The 15,568-nt window shown below is 47.4% G+C and overlaps 1 protein-coding gene across 2 annotated transcripts in view; it reads left to right on the forward strand.

Annotated features, from left to right (window-relative positions):
* Window positions 1–3,257: 3,257 nt before the first annotated feature.
* CRCP (CGRP receptor component) overlaps window positions 3,258–15,568 on the forward strand; it is a 56,492-nt gene continuing 44,181 nt past the window's right edge. The window contains exons 1-2 of one of the 2 annotated variants that reach the window (XR_009247579.1): window positions 3,258–3,359; window positions 14,581–14,617. Coding sequence is in view for 1 of the 2 variants with exons in the window: in XM_058680824.1 (XP_058536807.1) it covers window positions 3,352–3,359; window positions 14,581–14,617 (45 nt within the window). In the remaining variant the exon portion in view is untranslated. The remainder of the gene's footprint in view (window positions 3,360–14,580; window positions 14,618–15,568) is intronic. The other variant, XM_058680824.1, reaches the window with a different exon arrangement.

Genomic DNA, 15,568 nt, shown 5'->3' on the forward strand with positions numbered 1-15,568 from the left:
CTTCACCACAGAAACAAGGTTTGAGGCTTATCTGTTAGCAGTAATCGTTCCTATCCCAGAGGATCATGGGTGAGCAAACACGTGGCTGGGTATCGTTTGAACCTGAACCCTGTCTAGTGCCTCACTGTAAAGCATGCCTGAGCCACTGCAGCCACCCGTTTCTCTTACCCTGCAACCTTGGCCTCGTGTGCTCCTCCCCACACCCAACTGGAACACCCCTGGCTTTGGGACGCCTCTCCACCTCATTAGTCATTGTCTCCTGGGCTCCATGGTGTCCCAACACAGCACATTGGAGTTATTTATGTCTAGAGCTTGTTTCGCAACTGGACTATTGGCCAGCAAGAGTGGAGGCTATTACTCACACTTGCATCATCAGACCCTGTTTGTTGACTGAATAACACAGCATCTTCAGCACTTTTTTGGTATGTGTATGTGCAACCTGTTCTTCTCAAGAGAAGTACAGGTCACTGTTCACACAAATCAAGCCAGGTGTGCATGGAATGGTGTTTATTTCAAAATAATTGATTTCAAAAGTTAGTTGTTCTTTTTTTTTTTTTCCTTGTTGTGGCCCAGCATTTCAAGCTGCTACCGGTAATGCTGGCATCCCATATGGGCCCTGGTTTGTGTCCATGTCCACTTCAGATCCCTGTTAATAAGCCTGGGAGAGCAGTGAAAGACAGCCCCAATCCTTGCCTCCTGCATCTACATGGGAGACCAGAATTGGGTTTCAGGGTATCAGATTTGACCTAGTCATTGCAGCCATTTGGGAAGTGAACAAGAGGGTGAGAGATTTTTTTCTCTCTTTGTTTTTTCCTCCCTCTTTAACCCTGACTTTCAAATAAATAATTTTTTAAAAGTATTGAGGGGGTAGCACAATAGCCTAGTGGCTAAAGTGCTCACTTTCAACGCAACGGGATCCCATACAAGCGTTGGTTCATATCCCAGCTGTTCCTCTTCCCATCCAGCTCCCTGCTTGTGGCCTGGAGAAACAGTCGAGGACAGCCCAAAGCCTTAGGACCCTGCACCTGCATGGGAGACCTGGAAGAGGCTTCTGGCTCCTAGCTTCAGATTGGCTCAGTTCCAGCCATTGCAGCCACTTGGGGAGTGAATCAACGGACAGAAGATCTCCTTCTCTGTCTCTCCTCCTCTTTGTATATCTGACTTTCCAATAAAAATAAATAAATCTTTTTTCTTAAAAAAAAAGTATTTTTGGGAGTTGGTGTTGTGGTGCAGTGGGGTAAGCTATAGCCTACAGTGCCATGGTCCCATATGAGCACTGGTTGGATTCATGCTACTCTACTTCCAGTATAGCTCTCCACGTTGACTTGGGAAAGCAGGGAAGATGGCATTAGTACCTGAGCCCCTGCCATCTGTGGGAGAATCCTGCATGGACTTCCAGGCTCCTGGTTTTGGCTTGGTCCATCTGTGGCCATCACGGTCATCGGGAAGTGACCCGGTGGATGAAAACTGATATCTTTATCTCTCCTCTTCTGTCCCTGTCACTCTGCCTCTTTTTTTGAAAGGTTTATTTTATTTTCATTGGAAAGTCAGACCTACAGAGTGAAGGAGAGACAGAGAGGAAGATCATCCCCAAGTAGCTGTAATGGCTAAAGCCGAGCTGATCCAGAGCCAGGAGCCAGGAGCCTCCTCTGGGTTTCCCTTGCAAGTGCAGGGTCCCAAGTCCCTGGGCTGTCCTCTATTGCTTTCCCAGGCCACAAGCAGAGAGCTGGATGGGAAGTGGAGCAGCCGGGGTTAGAACCTGTGCCCATATGGGATCCCAGAACATTCAAGGCAAGGACTTTAGCCACCAGGTCACTGTGCTGGGCCCTCACTCTACATTTCACAGAAATAAACTTTAAAAAGGAAGAGAGAATGAAAGGAAAAAAATGGATCACAGTTTAGCTAACTGCAAATTTTGTATCATTAGCTGTTAGTATTATGGAATAATGCAGGGTTCAGGAACAGCCTAGCAAGAGCAATGAATTTAGTAAATAATAACCAATATAGCATGGAAGTATAAAATAAGCAGAAAATTAGCAATTGACTTATCCTGCTGCTGTTAATATTCTGGTATATTGCCTTCTAGTCCTTAAGAAATATTTCAAGCAGATGGAACTGTATCATCAAATATTAATAACAAAAAACAAATGAATTGGGCCCGGCGGCATGGCATAGCGGCTGAAGTCCTCACCTTGAACGCCCTGGGATCCCATATGGGCGCCGGTTCTAATCCCGGCAGCTCCACTTCCCATCCAGCTCCCTACTTGTAGCCTGGGAAAGCAGTCGAGGATGGCCCAATGCCTTGGGACACTGCACCCGTGTGGGAGACCTGGAGGAGGTTCCTGGCTCCTGGCATCGGATTGGCGCGCACCAGCCCGTTGCGGCTCACTTGGGGAGTGAATCATCGGATGGAAGATCTTCCTCTCTGTCTCTCCTCCTCTCTGTGTATCTGACTTTGTAATAAACATAAATCTTAAAAAAAAAATGAATCTTAAAAACTAAAAATGAAGGGAAAAATAAAAACAAAAAATTTCAAATCGGCCAAAATGTATGGCTGGATGGCAAGCAGTGGACAGTCACTTTTCCAGTTCCACGTTTTATACAAGATATGAAATGGCTTTAACTTCCATACACCCAGGTAATTTTGTGTGTGTGTAACATCACATCAATTTGCATTTTTAAATCCTAAAAGTTTTTAACACTTCAAAAAAGCTTTTAATATTTCAAATACAGAATTGTATTCTGTGCTTGTGGCTCAGTAGTATCCACTGTTTGTGTGTGTGTGAATCCTGGGACATACCAAATGACGGTTTCTCCTGTCTGCATAGATTACACGGTAAGGCTCAAGCGTGACCAACCCTCCACTGTTGGGCATTGAGGTTGTTTCCATCACAAGCATCTTCAAGCACCTGGTAATGGACTTTTGGGGAAATTCATTCTTCTTTTCTCCTTCTCCTCTTCCTTTTTTTTTTTTTTTTGCCAAACATTTCCCAAGGAGGCTTGGAGACAGGGGCCAAGGGATTTTTATCCTCTTTCACAAGGTTAACACCTTCCATGACAACACACCTGGAGCAAGCGCACAAGGACGCGCAGCTGCGTTTTCAGACTTAAACGCGGGCCCCTCACCAGGCCAGATGGAACGACTCAGCCAAGCGGCACTATTACGGGGCGGGTTTCTTTACGACAGGCTCGCTTCCGGTTCCGCCCGCCACAGGCCTGCGCAGAAGTTCCGGGTCCTCCAAGCTCCCGGCGTGCCGCGCGCACTCCCGGCGCGGCGTGTGTCGGAAGCTGTGGTGGCGGCTGTGGCGTCTTCTTCTTCCGCAGCCGGGGTCGCCCAAAGCCAGGACGGCCATGGAAGTGTAAGCTTTGGGCCGAGATACTCCGCGGGGAACCGCGAGATGTAGACAGGCGATGCGGAGGGGCGGGGAGGAAAGGACTTTTCGCTCTGGGGCGCAGGCCTCAGTGACTGTTCCGTGAGCCCCCGTCGCTTCCTCCCATTCGTTTATTTCTAGTCCTTCCTGGGTCTCAGCGATCAGGCGAGCATGGCCGTGTCTCCGAGCGAGGATCTCGGAAACCCTGGAGCCTAGAAGTAGCTGGAGAAGAGACGGAGAAGGGTTGGAGCGGAGCCGTGCTTGGGGCGGGGGTGCTCCTGGAAAGGGCCGGTGTCGGGGTTCGCTGGGGCGCACTTAGCCCTTGAAGGGGTGAACGGTGTGTCGGGGCTGGATCTGCTGCGCGCGGAAGTACGGGGAGGAAAAGTTTTAATAACTCCACGTGGTCTTTTCGCTGTTTACTCGCTGTTCCGCGTGCAGGCGGAGGTTTGTGCTAACATCCTTGCGTGTGGCTTTTTACATGGGTGGTGTTAATTGGTAAGCATGCCTATGTTGTGTTTTCTGCGGCACCTGTAAAACATTTTCTTTAGGTGCTTTTTGCTTCATGATTAGTGATTGTGTGTGCTGGTGGCTTCCGTATTATTTTTAATAAAGATTTATTTATTTATCTGAAAGGCAGAGTTACAGAGGAGAAACAAATGGGCCGATCTGAAGTCAGGAGCTTCTTCATGGTCTGCTAGGTGGGTTCAGGGGTCCTGGCGCTTAGGTCATCCTCTGCTGCCTTCCAGGCCGTTAGCAGGGAGCTAGTCAGCCATGGAGCAGCCAGGACTCAAATGGGTCCCTTTGTGGGATGCCTGTGCTGCAGACAGACGCTCAGCCTGCTACACCAAGCTGGGGACCCCAGACTTTTTTTTTGAAGTAGCTATCGGCATATAAAGCTTTGATGATGGGTTCAGTATCTTACACTGTACACTCTGCTCTTATTCATTCTTTTACTGAAAGTTGACCCACTAGATTAAGTTAGTAGCCAACCCACTGGTGGAGTTTAATCTGCAGCTTGAAAAACATTCACGTGTATTATTCCAAGATAAGCCACCATCATTAACTTCCCTCCTTACCAGCGTATTCCCTATTAGTATACAAACAAGTTTAAAATTTGTACATTGTGTTGACCGCTTTTTGTGTCTGCAGTGAAATACCCAAGGCAACTAACTTTACAAAGAAAAACGGGTTCTTTATTCTCTAGTTCACAGTTGTGCAGGTTCACGGTCCAAGATGGAGCAGGCCCCACTGCTCCAGCTTCTGGGGTTGGCATTTGCGTTGGCAGGATTCTGAAGTGGCACAGAGCATCATGTTGCATGAGGCAGGAATGGGGTTTAGGTGGTCACTTAGAATGCTGATATTTCATTAAGACCAATCTAATGACCTAATCCACTATTTCCCGAAGGGTCTATCTTCAACTATCGCAACTGGATTCAGTTTCTACTCTTTTAGTGCCATTAACATAAGAGTTTGCGGACCAAACACTCAACGCATGAGCCTTTGGGAGACGCTCAACGTCCAAACTAATGTCTAAATTGTAGTATACACTTTTTCTGATTTTCTTTTCTTTTTAATTAGAAAAGCAGAGTTACAGAGATCTCTCATCTGCTGAGTCACTCCTTAAATAGCCCCAGTGGCCAGAGCTGGGCTGGTCTTCCAGCTCTCCTTCATGAGTGTAGGATTTCGGCCATCCTCCACTGTGCTCCCAAGCACATTCACAGGGAGCTGGATCAGAAGTAAAACAGCTAGTCTCGATTCAAGAATGGACTTGAGCTAGCACCCATATGGGATGTCAGGAGGATTAGCCTGGTTTTTTTTTTCCCCATGGCACCAGCCCCAGAATTCATCTTTTTTTTTTTTAAATAAAGATTTATTTTTTTTTTTAAGATTTATTTTATTTTATTACAAAGTCAGATATACAGAGAGGAGAGACAGAGAGAAAGATCTTCCGTCCGATTTTTTACTCCCCAAGTGACCGCAATGGGCCGGTGCACGCCGATCCAATGCTGGGAACCAGGAACCTCTTCCGGGTCTCCCACACGGGTGCAGGGTCCCAAAGCATTGGGCCATCCTCGACTGCTTTCCCAGGCCACAAGCAGGGAGCTGGATGGGAAGTGGAGCTGCCGGGATTAGAACCGGCGCCCATATGGGATCCCGGGGCTTTCAAGGTGAGGACTTTAGCCACTAGGCCATGCCGCCGGGCCCATAAAGATTTATTTTTATTACAAAGTCAGATATACAGAGAGGAGGAGAGACAGAGGAAGATCTTCCATCCGATGATTCACTCCCCAAGTGAGCCGCAACGGCCAGTGCTGCGCCAATCCAGTGCCGGGAACCAGGAACCTCTTCCAGGTCTCCCACACGGGTGCAGGGTCCCAAGGCTTTGGGCCGTCCTCGACTGCTTTCCCAGGCCACAAGCAGGGAGCTGGATGGGAAGTGGAGCTGCCGGGATTAGAACTGGTGCCCATATGGGATCCCAGGGCATTCAAGGTGAGGACTTTAGCCGCTAGGCCACGCCACCGGGCCCCAGAATTCATCTTTTAAAAAGATCTTGTCGCCACATTCATGCTTACCTGTTCCTACATTTCTGCCTCCCCTCACAGCAAAATGTTGTTTACCTCCTCGTTGCCTTGGCTTACCGCTGGACTCACTGTTGCTGCAGAAATGGCTGTTGTGGAAATCACTCTAGTCTCTGTCTTGTCAAATCTAAAACTGCTTTTCTGACCCTCCCTGTCTTGCTCCCTCAGCATCAGCTGACGCAGAAATGCTAGAAGCTCTCTTGACTGTGTGACAGGCACTCCTGCACTGCTGTCCATGTCGAGGACTTCCTGGGGCCCTTTCCTTTCTAGGCTGCCCTTCCTCTCATGTTGGGCATCAAAATGTGGAGGTTCTCTTAAGCCCTGGGAGCCTTCCTCTCCACTTTCTTTCCTTGTTCCCCAACAATACATTTCAGAACCCCTTTTCTCACTTATCCTGATGCTTAAAGCACCTTACCGTTAACCATGCGTGTCTCCCCTACGGGTGCAGCGACCCAGTTCATTTGGGTCATGTCCTCTGCTGCTTTCCCAGGCACAGCAGTGGGAGCTGGATCAGAGGTGGAGCAGCTGGGCCCGGTGTGATGGCTCAATGGCTAAATCCTCGCCTAGCGTGCGTCGGCATCCCATGTGGGCGCTGGTTTGTGGTCCAGCCGGTCCACTTCCCATCCAGCTCCCTGCTTGTGGCCTAGAATGGCAGTAGAGGACGGCGCAAAGCCTCAGGACGGAAAGTTGCTCCTGGCTTCAGATCAGCTCAGTTCTGGCCAGTCCAGCTGCTTAGGGAGTGAAGTAGTAGATGGAAAATCATCGTCTCTCTGTATTTCCTTCTCTCTGACTTTCCCATAAAAATAAATAAATCTTTAAAAAAAAGGAGGGGGAAGCAACCAGGACCCACATTCTCACCTCTTTGGAATGCCAACACTGCAGATGGCGGCTTTATGTACTACACCGTGACACGGGTCCCTTAAATTTTCTTGACCTTTTTTTTTTTTTTTTTTAAGATAAAGTCATCTTTAGATGAAAATATTATAAATGGGAAATGCACTCAGTATACCTAGTGTACACTGTGCCGTAACTTAGCAACAAAGGATGTTGCTGAGAATATTGATTATTTCCTGTTCTGGTTCTGAAACGGACTAGGAGATGCTTCTTGCTGTTGCTGTTGCCGTAGACAGAAGAAGATCCAGCCTGGGGAAAGATGAAATTCAGTATTTCAAGCATGGTTTCTCATGAATGTATATACTTTTTTCAGATTAGAAAGTTTGAAAAATTGTTAGCTTGAACCATTGTCAGCTGTGGATGGTCCTTATGTAAAGTGTTTGCCCATTTTAATGCCATGAGATTATTTTTATACTTGAAACATTTTGTGTTCATTTTTCTTTCTGAGCTTAATAGACGCAGGAACATGAACACTGTTGTATTTACCATCTTTTTGAAATAGTGTAAGGATGTAAGGATTTTTTTTTTTAATGTATGGTTTGTTTGTTTTTTTATCATCTTACTTGATTATGGTACAAAGGGTCAAGGGCTACAGGAAAGTGGGTGAGACTAATTGTTTCCGCATTAATATCATTTTATTTCCCCTGTATCTGGTGTCAGGGGAGAAACAAAGAGAAAAGCCCCACCCAGCCTCCCACCCATCCCAGGTCCCTGATGGGGGCACATTCCGAGGCTCCTGCTCAAGCAGTTTTGATAGTTCAACAATTCTGAATTGCTGCCAGTCTCGCCACTCCAAGCGCGATGAAATCTCTTCAGAATCCACTGGCTGACATAGTCTCTTCATGGTTGGGATTCTGAGATGAGCAGTTCAGTTGGAGGGATCTCCAAAGAAGCTTCATCAGTGGTGATCCCAGACCTGATTCGTATGTGTGCTTGCCAGTACAGAGTCCGGCACAGTCTGTTGCCCCAGTTAGCTTATGAATATACTGGTTGTTGCAATTGCTGGGTCAGTTCTTTTTCCAGCCCTGTCACCCACGTGAACTGATAGGTGTTGCCGTTCAGCCTAGTCCTGCCCACTTTATACTCGGCCCTCACGCAAACCAGTGGGAGCTGCAGCCTAGTTGGGGTGACTCCCCATAACCCCCTCCAGTCCTGCCCCCTACCCTGGTTCTCATGCTTGCCAGTATGTACCGCAGACTTGTTCAATCTGTCCCACATCCCATTTAGTTCTCGTACATGTCAATGGGCATTGGAAGCCTAGTGCAGCGCCACCAACCCATTTATCCAGCCCATACACATAGTGGAGCTTGCTATTTCTGTCTAGCCACCCCTTCCCCTGTCCTGGTTTTCATGCTCTCCAGTGGGAGTGGTAACCCGAGAGGGAGGTGCCCACTATTTCCCTCCTAGACCACTCCCACTCCTGGATTATGCATTCTTCAGGGGGTTCTGGAGTTTAACTTGACAGATTTAGCCCTCCAGTGCCAGCCTCTGCCAGCTGATGCTGCAGCAAAGCCCAACCAACCCTCACACATTCTGATTTATGCTTGCACCAGTAGGAACAGTCAGCCCAACCTGGCTTTTCCCTGTTCTAACTCACATGAGGCCCGCAGGTGTTGTAGCCCTGCCTGGTCTGGTCTGCCCCCATCCCAACTCATGCTGTGCCTGGGGAGTGGCTGTCCATCAGGGGAACCCACATTCCCCTTGCTGTCTTTGCCCCCGCCTTCCCTGGTTCTCACGTGTGCTGTTGGGTGCTGCGGCCACATCTGGTACAGCTCACCTCACCTTTGCATTCTGTAATGTGCACTGGTTTGTGTTGCAACCATACCTGGCCCGACCCAAACTCTATTCTGGTGCTCAGATTTGCCAGCAGGTGATGTGAACTGGTTCAGCCTGGTCTGCCCTCAACCTATGCTAAATGTATGCTGGTGGGTACCTTTCTCTGGCCTGGTCTGTGTTGCTCCCTATCGTGGTTCTTGCGCTCACCTGTAAGGACTGTGTCCTGCCAGAGGAGTTTCCCAAGCTCTTCCATCAGAACCTCTCCCATTGTCAGATCTTGCACGTACTGGTGAGTCCATGGGCCAGCCCTCCTTACCGGCCTTCAATCCATTCTGATCCTTACTGTTGGATGTTTCAGCCCAGCCAAGGCTTGTCCATACCCAGACACTGCTCACACATGGCTCATTAGGGGCAGAGACCTAGCCTAGTTCGTCCTACATCTACCCAGGTTCTGCAGAGCACCACATGGTGCTGGCGTCTAGCCTGGTTGGGTGCACCCAGCCCCAGTTCACACTTGTGCCAAAAGAGATTGCAGCCATATCCAGACTAGAGTGCAGCCCCCAGTATGGCCCCCGCACTCATCAGGGGGAACCCCAACCCAGCAAGGGTGTTCTTTCACAGCTCCCCACCTGAGCCTATTCCCAGCCCTAGATTATGCGTTATGCCAGTGGTTGCTCTGACCCAACTTGGCATAGCCCCTCACCTGTCTCAGCCTTTGCCTTCAATGCTGTGGCCTAGTATCCCTGGCTCGTGCAGACCAGTTGGTGTAAGAGCTTAGCTCGGCATGACCTGTGCTCCATCCTGATTTCTGTTCTTCCTTGTGAGTTGAGGTTTGCTTGGCCCTGCCTTCCATTTGTAGCTCGGCCCACCCCACATCCTATTTTAGGATAGGGTGCACTTCGGGTGCTGTTGCCTTGACCTACCCAGACTGTTGGTTCCTTTCCCCGTGAATGATGGCAGGTTCCATGGTCACACCTAACTCAGCCCTTCACCTCACCCCAGCTTGTGAGCTAACCAGTGGGACTTCTATTTCTTCAGGGTTGGGCCCACACTACCCCCACAGAATCTACACTTGGACCTGGTTCTCTTGCATGTTGGTTCATGTCTTGACCCTGCGAAGTGTGACCCATGCCCTGTTCCACCACTCAATCAGGTACTGGTACCTAGCCCTGCCAGACAGGCCCTCCTCCCTAACATTCATGTGGACTGGTGTATGGCAGTCAGTGATGCTCTGTGCTAACAGCCCATCTCAAGATTCCCATGTCGGTTGGTGAATCAGTCTGACCCAAATAGATCATATGGACTCTGCCCTCCAAACCCACAGATCTCAGTCCCCATACTTGCCAGAAAGTTCTGTGAGCCTGTTGCTGGTAATCATCCATAATTCATCCCTCACCTACACTCACACTGGCATGGGTGCCCTAGGCAGCAATTACATATCCTAAAAACCCCAGAGTTCACCTCTGGGTGGCCAGTAGGCAGAGCCTGGCACCTAGGACTGGGTCACTGCCTGGCAGCAGTGACTTTGGCCTGAGTCCCTAGCATTGGGTCCGGCCTGGCTGGGGCACCCCCTCAGTCGCCACACTGTAGGGAGCTGCTTTTACCCTGACCCCATGGCCCAAACCCTTTAAATGTATGTTTTGTTTGTATTAGAAAGGTAGTTACAGAGAGAGACAAAAATCTCCCATCAGCTCTTCACTGTCCATTTAGCAAAAACAAATGGAGCTGGGTGGATCAGGAGCCAGTAGAATCTTCCAGGGCTTCTGTGTAGTTGCAGCAGCCCTGAAACTCATAGCATCTTGTGTATTTTACTTCAGGCGATTAGCTGGAAAGTGAATCAGAAGCGGAGTGGCCAGTACATAATGCTTATAGTTTGCAGGCACAGTAGGAGGAGGCTTATACTACTCAAGTCGTAGACCCCAGGATTTCTTTGATTTTACAGATGGACATTCTGAGATTGAGAACAGTGGGTAATGTGACAATTCAGTAACGGGACCAGAGACAATACAGTTGTTTGCTAAACAAGAAGAGAATTCCACTGGGTCCAGTGTGGTGGTATAGCAAGGTATTCCTCCGCTGTGGCATTGGCATTCCATGTGAGCCCTGGTAGGGTTCTCAGGTGCTGCATTTCCTGTCCAGCACTCTGCTACAGCCCAGGAAAAGCAGCAGAGGAAGACTCAAGGGCTTGGACCCCTGCAGTCACATGGGAGACCCAGAAGAAGCTCCTGGCTGCTGGCTTCAGATTGGCTGTGTGGCCATTTGAGGAGTGAACTAGAAAATGGAAGATCTCTCTCCTTCTCTCTGCACATCTGCCTTTCAAATTTAAAAAAAAAAAAAAAGTTTTTTTTAATACTGCCACAGTTTAAACTGTTGATTGCGTCAACTATCAAGTTGTACTGTACCAAAAACATGACTTGAGTCAATAGCAGAAATTGAACAGGCAGAATTTGAGCAATTCTGCTTGTCATTGCGTTGGTAAGAGAGAACTGTGGCGTAACAGCCACTGTGTGTGTGGGCTCTTTGTGTACATTTGTGTGCTTTTAAGGAAAGTCAATAGATCATCTTGTTCTGTTTATTCGGAATCCAGTTTCCCAGTTTGTTTTGATCAGTTTATCTCAACAAGTTAAGCAGATGTTAACAGGTTAAATTTCAAATAGCAAGTCAGCTTCAGTCAGCTGAGGCAAAGTTTTTCAAATCCCTTTTTTACAAAGATTTATTTAATTTTTGTTTTTAATTGGAAAGGCAGATATACAGAGAGAAGGAGACAGAGAGAAAGATCCTCCTTTGCCGGCTCACTCCGCAGGTGGCTGCAGTGTCCCAGAGCTGTGCTGATCCGAAACCAGAAGCCAGATTCTTCTCCCAGGTCTCCCACGTGGGTGCAGGGTCCCAAAGCTTTGGCCCTTCATGTACTGCTCTCCCAGGCCACAAGCAGGGAACTGGATGGGAAGTGGAGCAGCCAGGATATGAACTGGTGGTGCCAATATAGGATTGTGGCATGTACAAGGCAAGAATTTAACCATTAGGCTATCACTCCATGCCCCAAATTTCTTTTTTTAAAAAAAGGTTTAATTTTGCCTGAAAGAGATAAAGAGAGAGGGGAAGGGAGGGAGAGAGAGTGTGAGGGTTATCTTCCATCCACTCTTCAAATGGTGATAACAGTAAGTGAGCTTTTCTCAGCCAGAGCCTGCAAGGTACAATGTAAATATCCATTGTTCCCTGGTTCTTACACACAGATTCATTGACTATATATGAAGGATTTTCCCTCCTTTGTTATGTCAGTTCTGGAAAAGAAGCTGATACTCTTCAGATTCTTAGCACTAGGAATATTGACTCAAGTAGTGGGGTAGTGACTTGGAAGGGCCAAAGACACCTTTCTTACTAAATGAAAGATTCTACTTGATGGAGGGGGGGGGCCGTGATTTAGGAATGTGGTTATAACAGTGGCACTTGGACTGGTTCCATCAGCCCTGAAGCAAAATAATGTTATGATTTTTTTTCCCCAGTGAGCTGTTCCGGGAAGGGATGTTTTAATGCCTGTGTTTTGGAGAGCACAGTGAGCTGTAACTCAATTTCAAACAAACAAAGAAGGAGGCCTTGTCGGTTGACTTCCTGATTAAGTGGACAAAGATGGCATGTGGTTGGATATGGTCATTTTTAATTTCAGATAAACTCACACTAATTGTGCATGGTACTTCCTTTGTTAAGTAACTTTCATTATTCTAATTTGAGAGGTGGAGAGAAAATGAGAGTTCGCTCCCCCTCTGGCTCACTTCCCAGAAGAAGCCGAGAACTTGGTGCAGGGCTTCCATCTGGGTGACTGGAACCCAAGTCCTTGGGCTATAACTGCTGCCTCCTCCATTTCGCATTAGCAGGAAGCTGGAATCCAGAGCTAGAAATTTGAATCCAGGGCCTCTGATATTGAATGCAAACATCTTAACTACTAGCCCGAATAGTCACACCAAGGGGTGTTGTGTGTGTTTCATTAGAAAGGCAGATATACAGACAGAAGTAGACAAAGGTCTTCCATCCGCTGGTTCACTCCCCAAGTGGCTGTAACGGCCAGAGCTCAGCTGATCAAAAGCTTCTGGGTCTCCCACATGGGTGCAGGTTCCCAGGGCCTTGGGACATCATCTGCTGCTTTCCCAGGCCACAAGCAGGGAGCTGGATGGGAAGTGGAGCTGCCAGGGTATGAACTAGCACCCATATGGGATGCAAGGCAAGGATTTAGTCACTAGGCTATCAGGCTGGGCCCCCACACCTGTTTTTTTTTTTTTTTTTTTTTTTTTTTTTGATACTGTGTTCTTTGTGATCTCAACACAGTAGTGATCATTTGGGTAGCATAAAACAGTGAAATCATAGTTGTTGAGTCACTCGTGGAGTTTGGTAAACTTTATATGTCGATTTGGTTGGCACGCTGACATCAGTGCACTGACATGAGGTTTAGATCCATCCTGTATGAACCATCTACTAATTTTGCTGTATTTATTGACTGGGAAAATTACCTTTCAAGTTGGCCACATGTGTTTGAAATTATGTGCCATCATTTTCATCATTTTAGCCCATTTCTGGTTTTAAGTATGCACATTTTATCAAAAGCATTCTACCTGAATTTTGAGGTTTCTAATGACTGGCTTCCATTCATCCAGTCCAGTCTCATTTTCCACCATTCTGTAGTTATTTATACGCCTCGGTTAGGTGTCTTACTGTGGGACCCTCAGAAGGTTACTAAGTCTCAATTTTATCATCTGTAAAGTAGGAACCACACTGATAGTTTCTCATAAGATTTTGGTAAGAATTAAGTGGGATGATGTCTTAAAAAAAATAATAATCTCCACTATTGGAAATCCTACTAAGCACCTAGAAATGTGATAAATTTAAAAGTTGCTGTCTCATTTCATCATCATAGTTTAATGAGGAGGTAGGAGGAGTTTGTGATGACGGTGGTAGCACAGGTAGTAATGGTGATGGCAATTACAGAACGCTTACTGTGTCACAGGCTCTTCACATGTGTTGTCCTGTGAACAGTCTGACAAGATTATACCATAATTGCCATTTATAGATGAGGAAATTTAAGCATATCCACCCTGCCAATTTCTAGTGGATCTGACTTTAGAATCCATGCTATGCTTCTAGATTGCGGTCTATCTCCATTTTTGTTGTAGCTCAGTGTAACACAGTGCCCCTTGTAGGAGGCAGAACTAGAATATGAACCCAGATTTGTCTGATTTCAAAACTCTTGTCAAACTGTATTCCCTCTAGACTGCTTTGGGGTGCAAGATAAAACAGATCAGTGATAGCTGAATATTAAATTACATGGCTATGCTTATATGAGTGCATACACACAGTGATGTGTTGCCTCGACAGCTGTTACACAGGGGTCCTAGGCTTTTAACCACTGCTTGAGTTCGTGAGCAGGAGCCTGTTGAGTTGATCTGGAAGCTGGGCACTTTCGGCTTTTGGTTCCTGAATGCTACTGGAACTGGCAGTGTGATGTTAAGACCAAGATTGTTCCTGTTGACTGAGCATAAGGAGTAGGTAGCAGACATGTCAGCAGCTAATGGGAGTCTGGTGGTATGGGAGGAGGAGATGGGTTTAGGATGTGGCAGCACTTTACTTCTCCAGTTATTTCTGGCTCCACTCTGGTTCACTGGCCCCTACACCCTTTGTTCTTCCTCCCAGAACTCATACCTTCTGCCTGTGTAGACTTGGAATGCATGTGCTTCATTACCTGCCTGCTGATGGCTATGGGATAGGTTATCCTTATAAAAAAGGAAATCTGATCTGAAATGATCTACAAGCTGCTCAGCCATGTGGTATTTAGGATGTTTCTCAGCTTTAGGGTATAATCTCTGAAATCCTGACCTGAGCTAGTGGGTCTTGGCAAAGGAATTAGGTTGTAGATATTTAATATCAGAAGTGGTATACGCCTGGACTGATGATTGCCGCTTTCTCTTTTGCAGAAAGGATGCCAACGCTGCCCTGCTCAGTAATTACGAGGTAAATAGCTCTGAAGTGCATGGTTGTTCCTCTCAGAAAAGTTGCCCTTTACTTTTGAAGACTGTTGAATTTGGTTAGAAGTGACTGAATCCATCTGTATGTTTCACCTTTAAAACATGACAGATGGGGACCTGGCACAATAGGCCAATGGCTGCAGTCCTCGCCTTTCATGTGCTGAGATCCCATATGGGTGCCAGTTCAAATCCCGGCAGCTCTACTTCAAACCAGCTCCCTGCTTGTGGCCTGGGAAAGCAGTCGAGGATGGACCAAAGCCTTGAACCCTGCACCACCGTTGGAGATCCAGAGGAAGCTCCTGGCTCCTGGCTTCAAGTTAGCAGCCACTTGGGGTGTGAATTAGTGAATGAAAGACCTTTTTCTCTGTCTCTTCTCTCTGTAAATATGACTTTTCGGGCCCAGTGCAGTGGCGTAGCGGCTAAAGTCCTTGCCTTGAACACTCCGGGATCCCATAGGGGCGCCGGTTCTAATCCCAGCGGCACCGCTTGCCATCCAGCTCCCTGCTTGTGGCCTGGGAAAGCAGTCGAGGACGGCCCAAAGCCTTGGGACCCTGCACCCGCATGGGAGACGCGGAAGAGCTCCTGGCTCCAGGATTCGGATTGGCGCAGCACCGGCTGTTGCAGTCACTTGGGGAGTGAATCATCAAACGGAAGATCCTTGTCTCTGTCTCTCCTTCTCTCTGTATATCTGACTTTGCAATAAAAACAAATAAATCTTTTAAAAAATATGACTTTTTAAATAAAAACATCTTGAAAAACAACAATAACACAAACATGACAGATGGGACCATCTGTTGGACCTTGAAAAATGCTATACTTGGTCAGTTACACGTAGTACTTCCTGGGAAGTGGGGAAGCTGAGGTAAGAACCCTCGCTGAGTCCCCAAGTCCTAGATGAACAGTGAGGATGTCTTCTTGGGAAGGAAACGTGTGTTTT

The sequence above is a fragment of the Ochotona princeps genome, chromosome 24 (genome assembly GCF_030435755.1).
Source record: "Ochotona princeps isolate mOchPri1 chromosome 24, mOchPri1.hap1, whole genome shotgun sequence".
NCBI lineage: Eukaryota > Metazoa > Chordata > Mammalia > Lagomorpha > Ochotonidae > Ochotona > Ochotona princeps.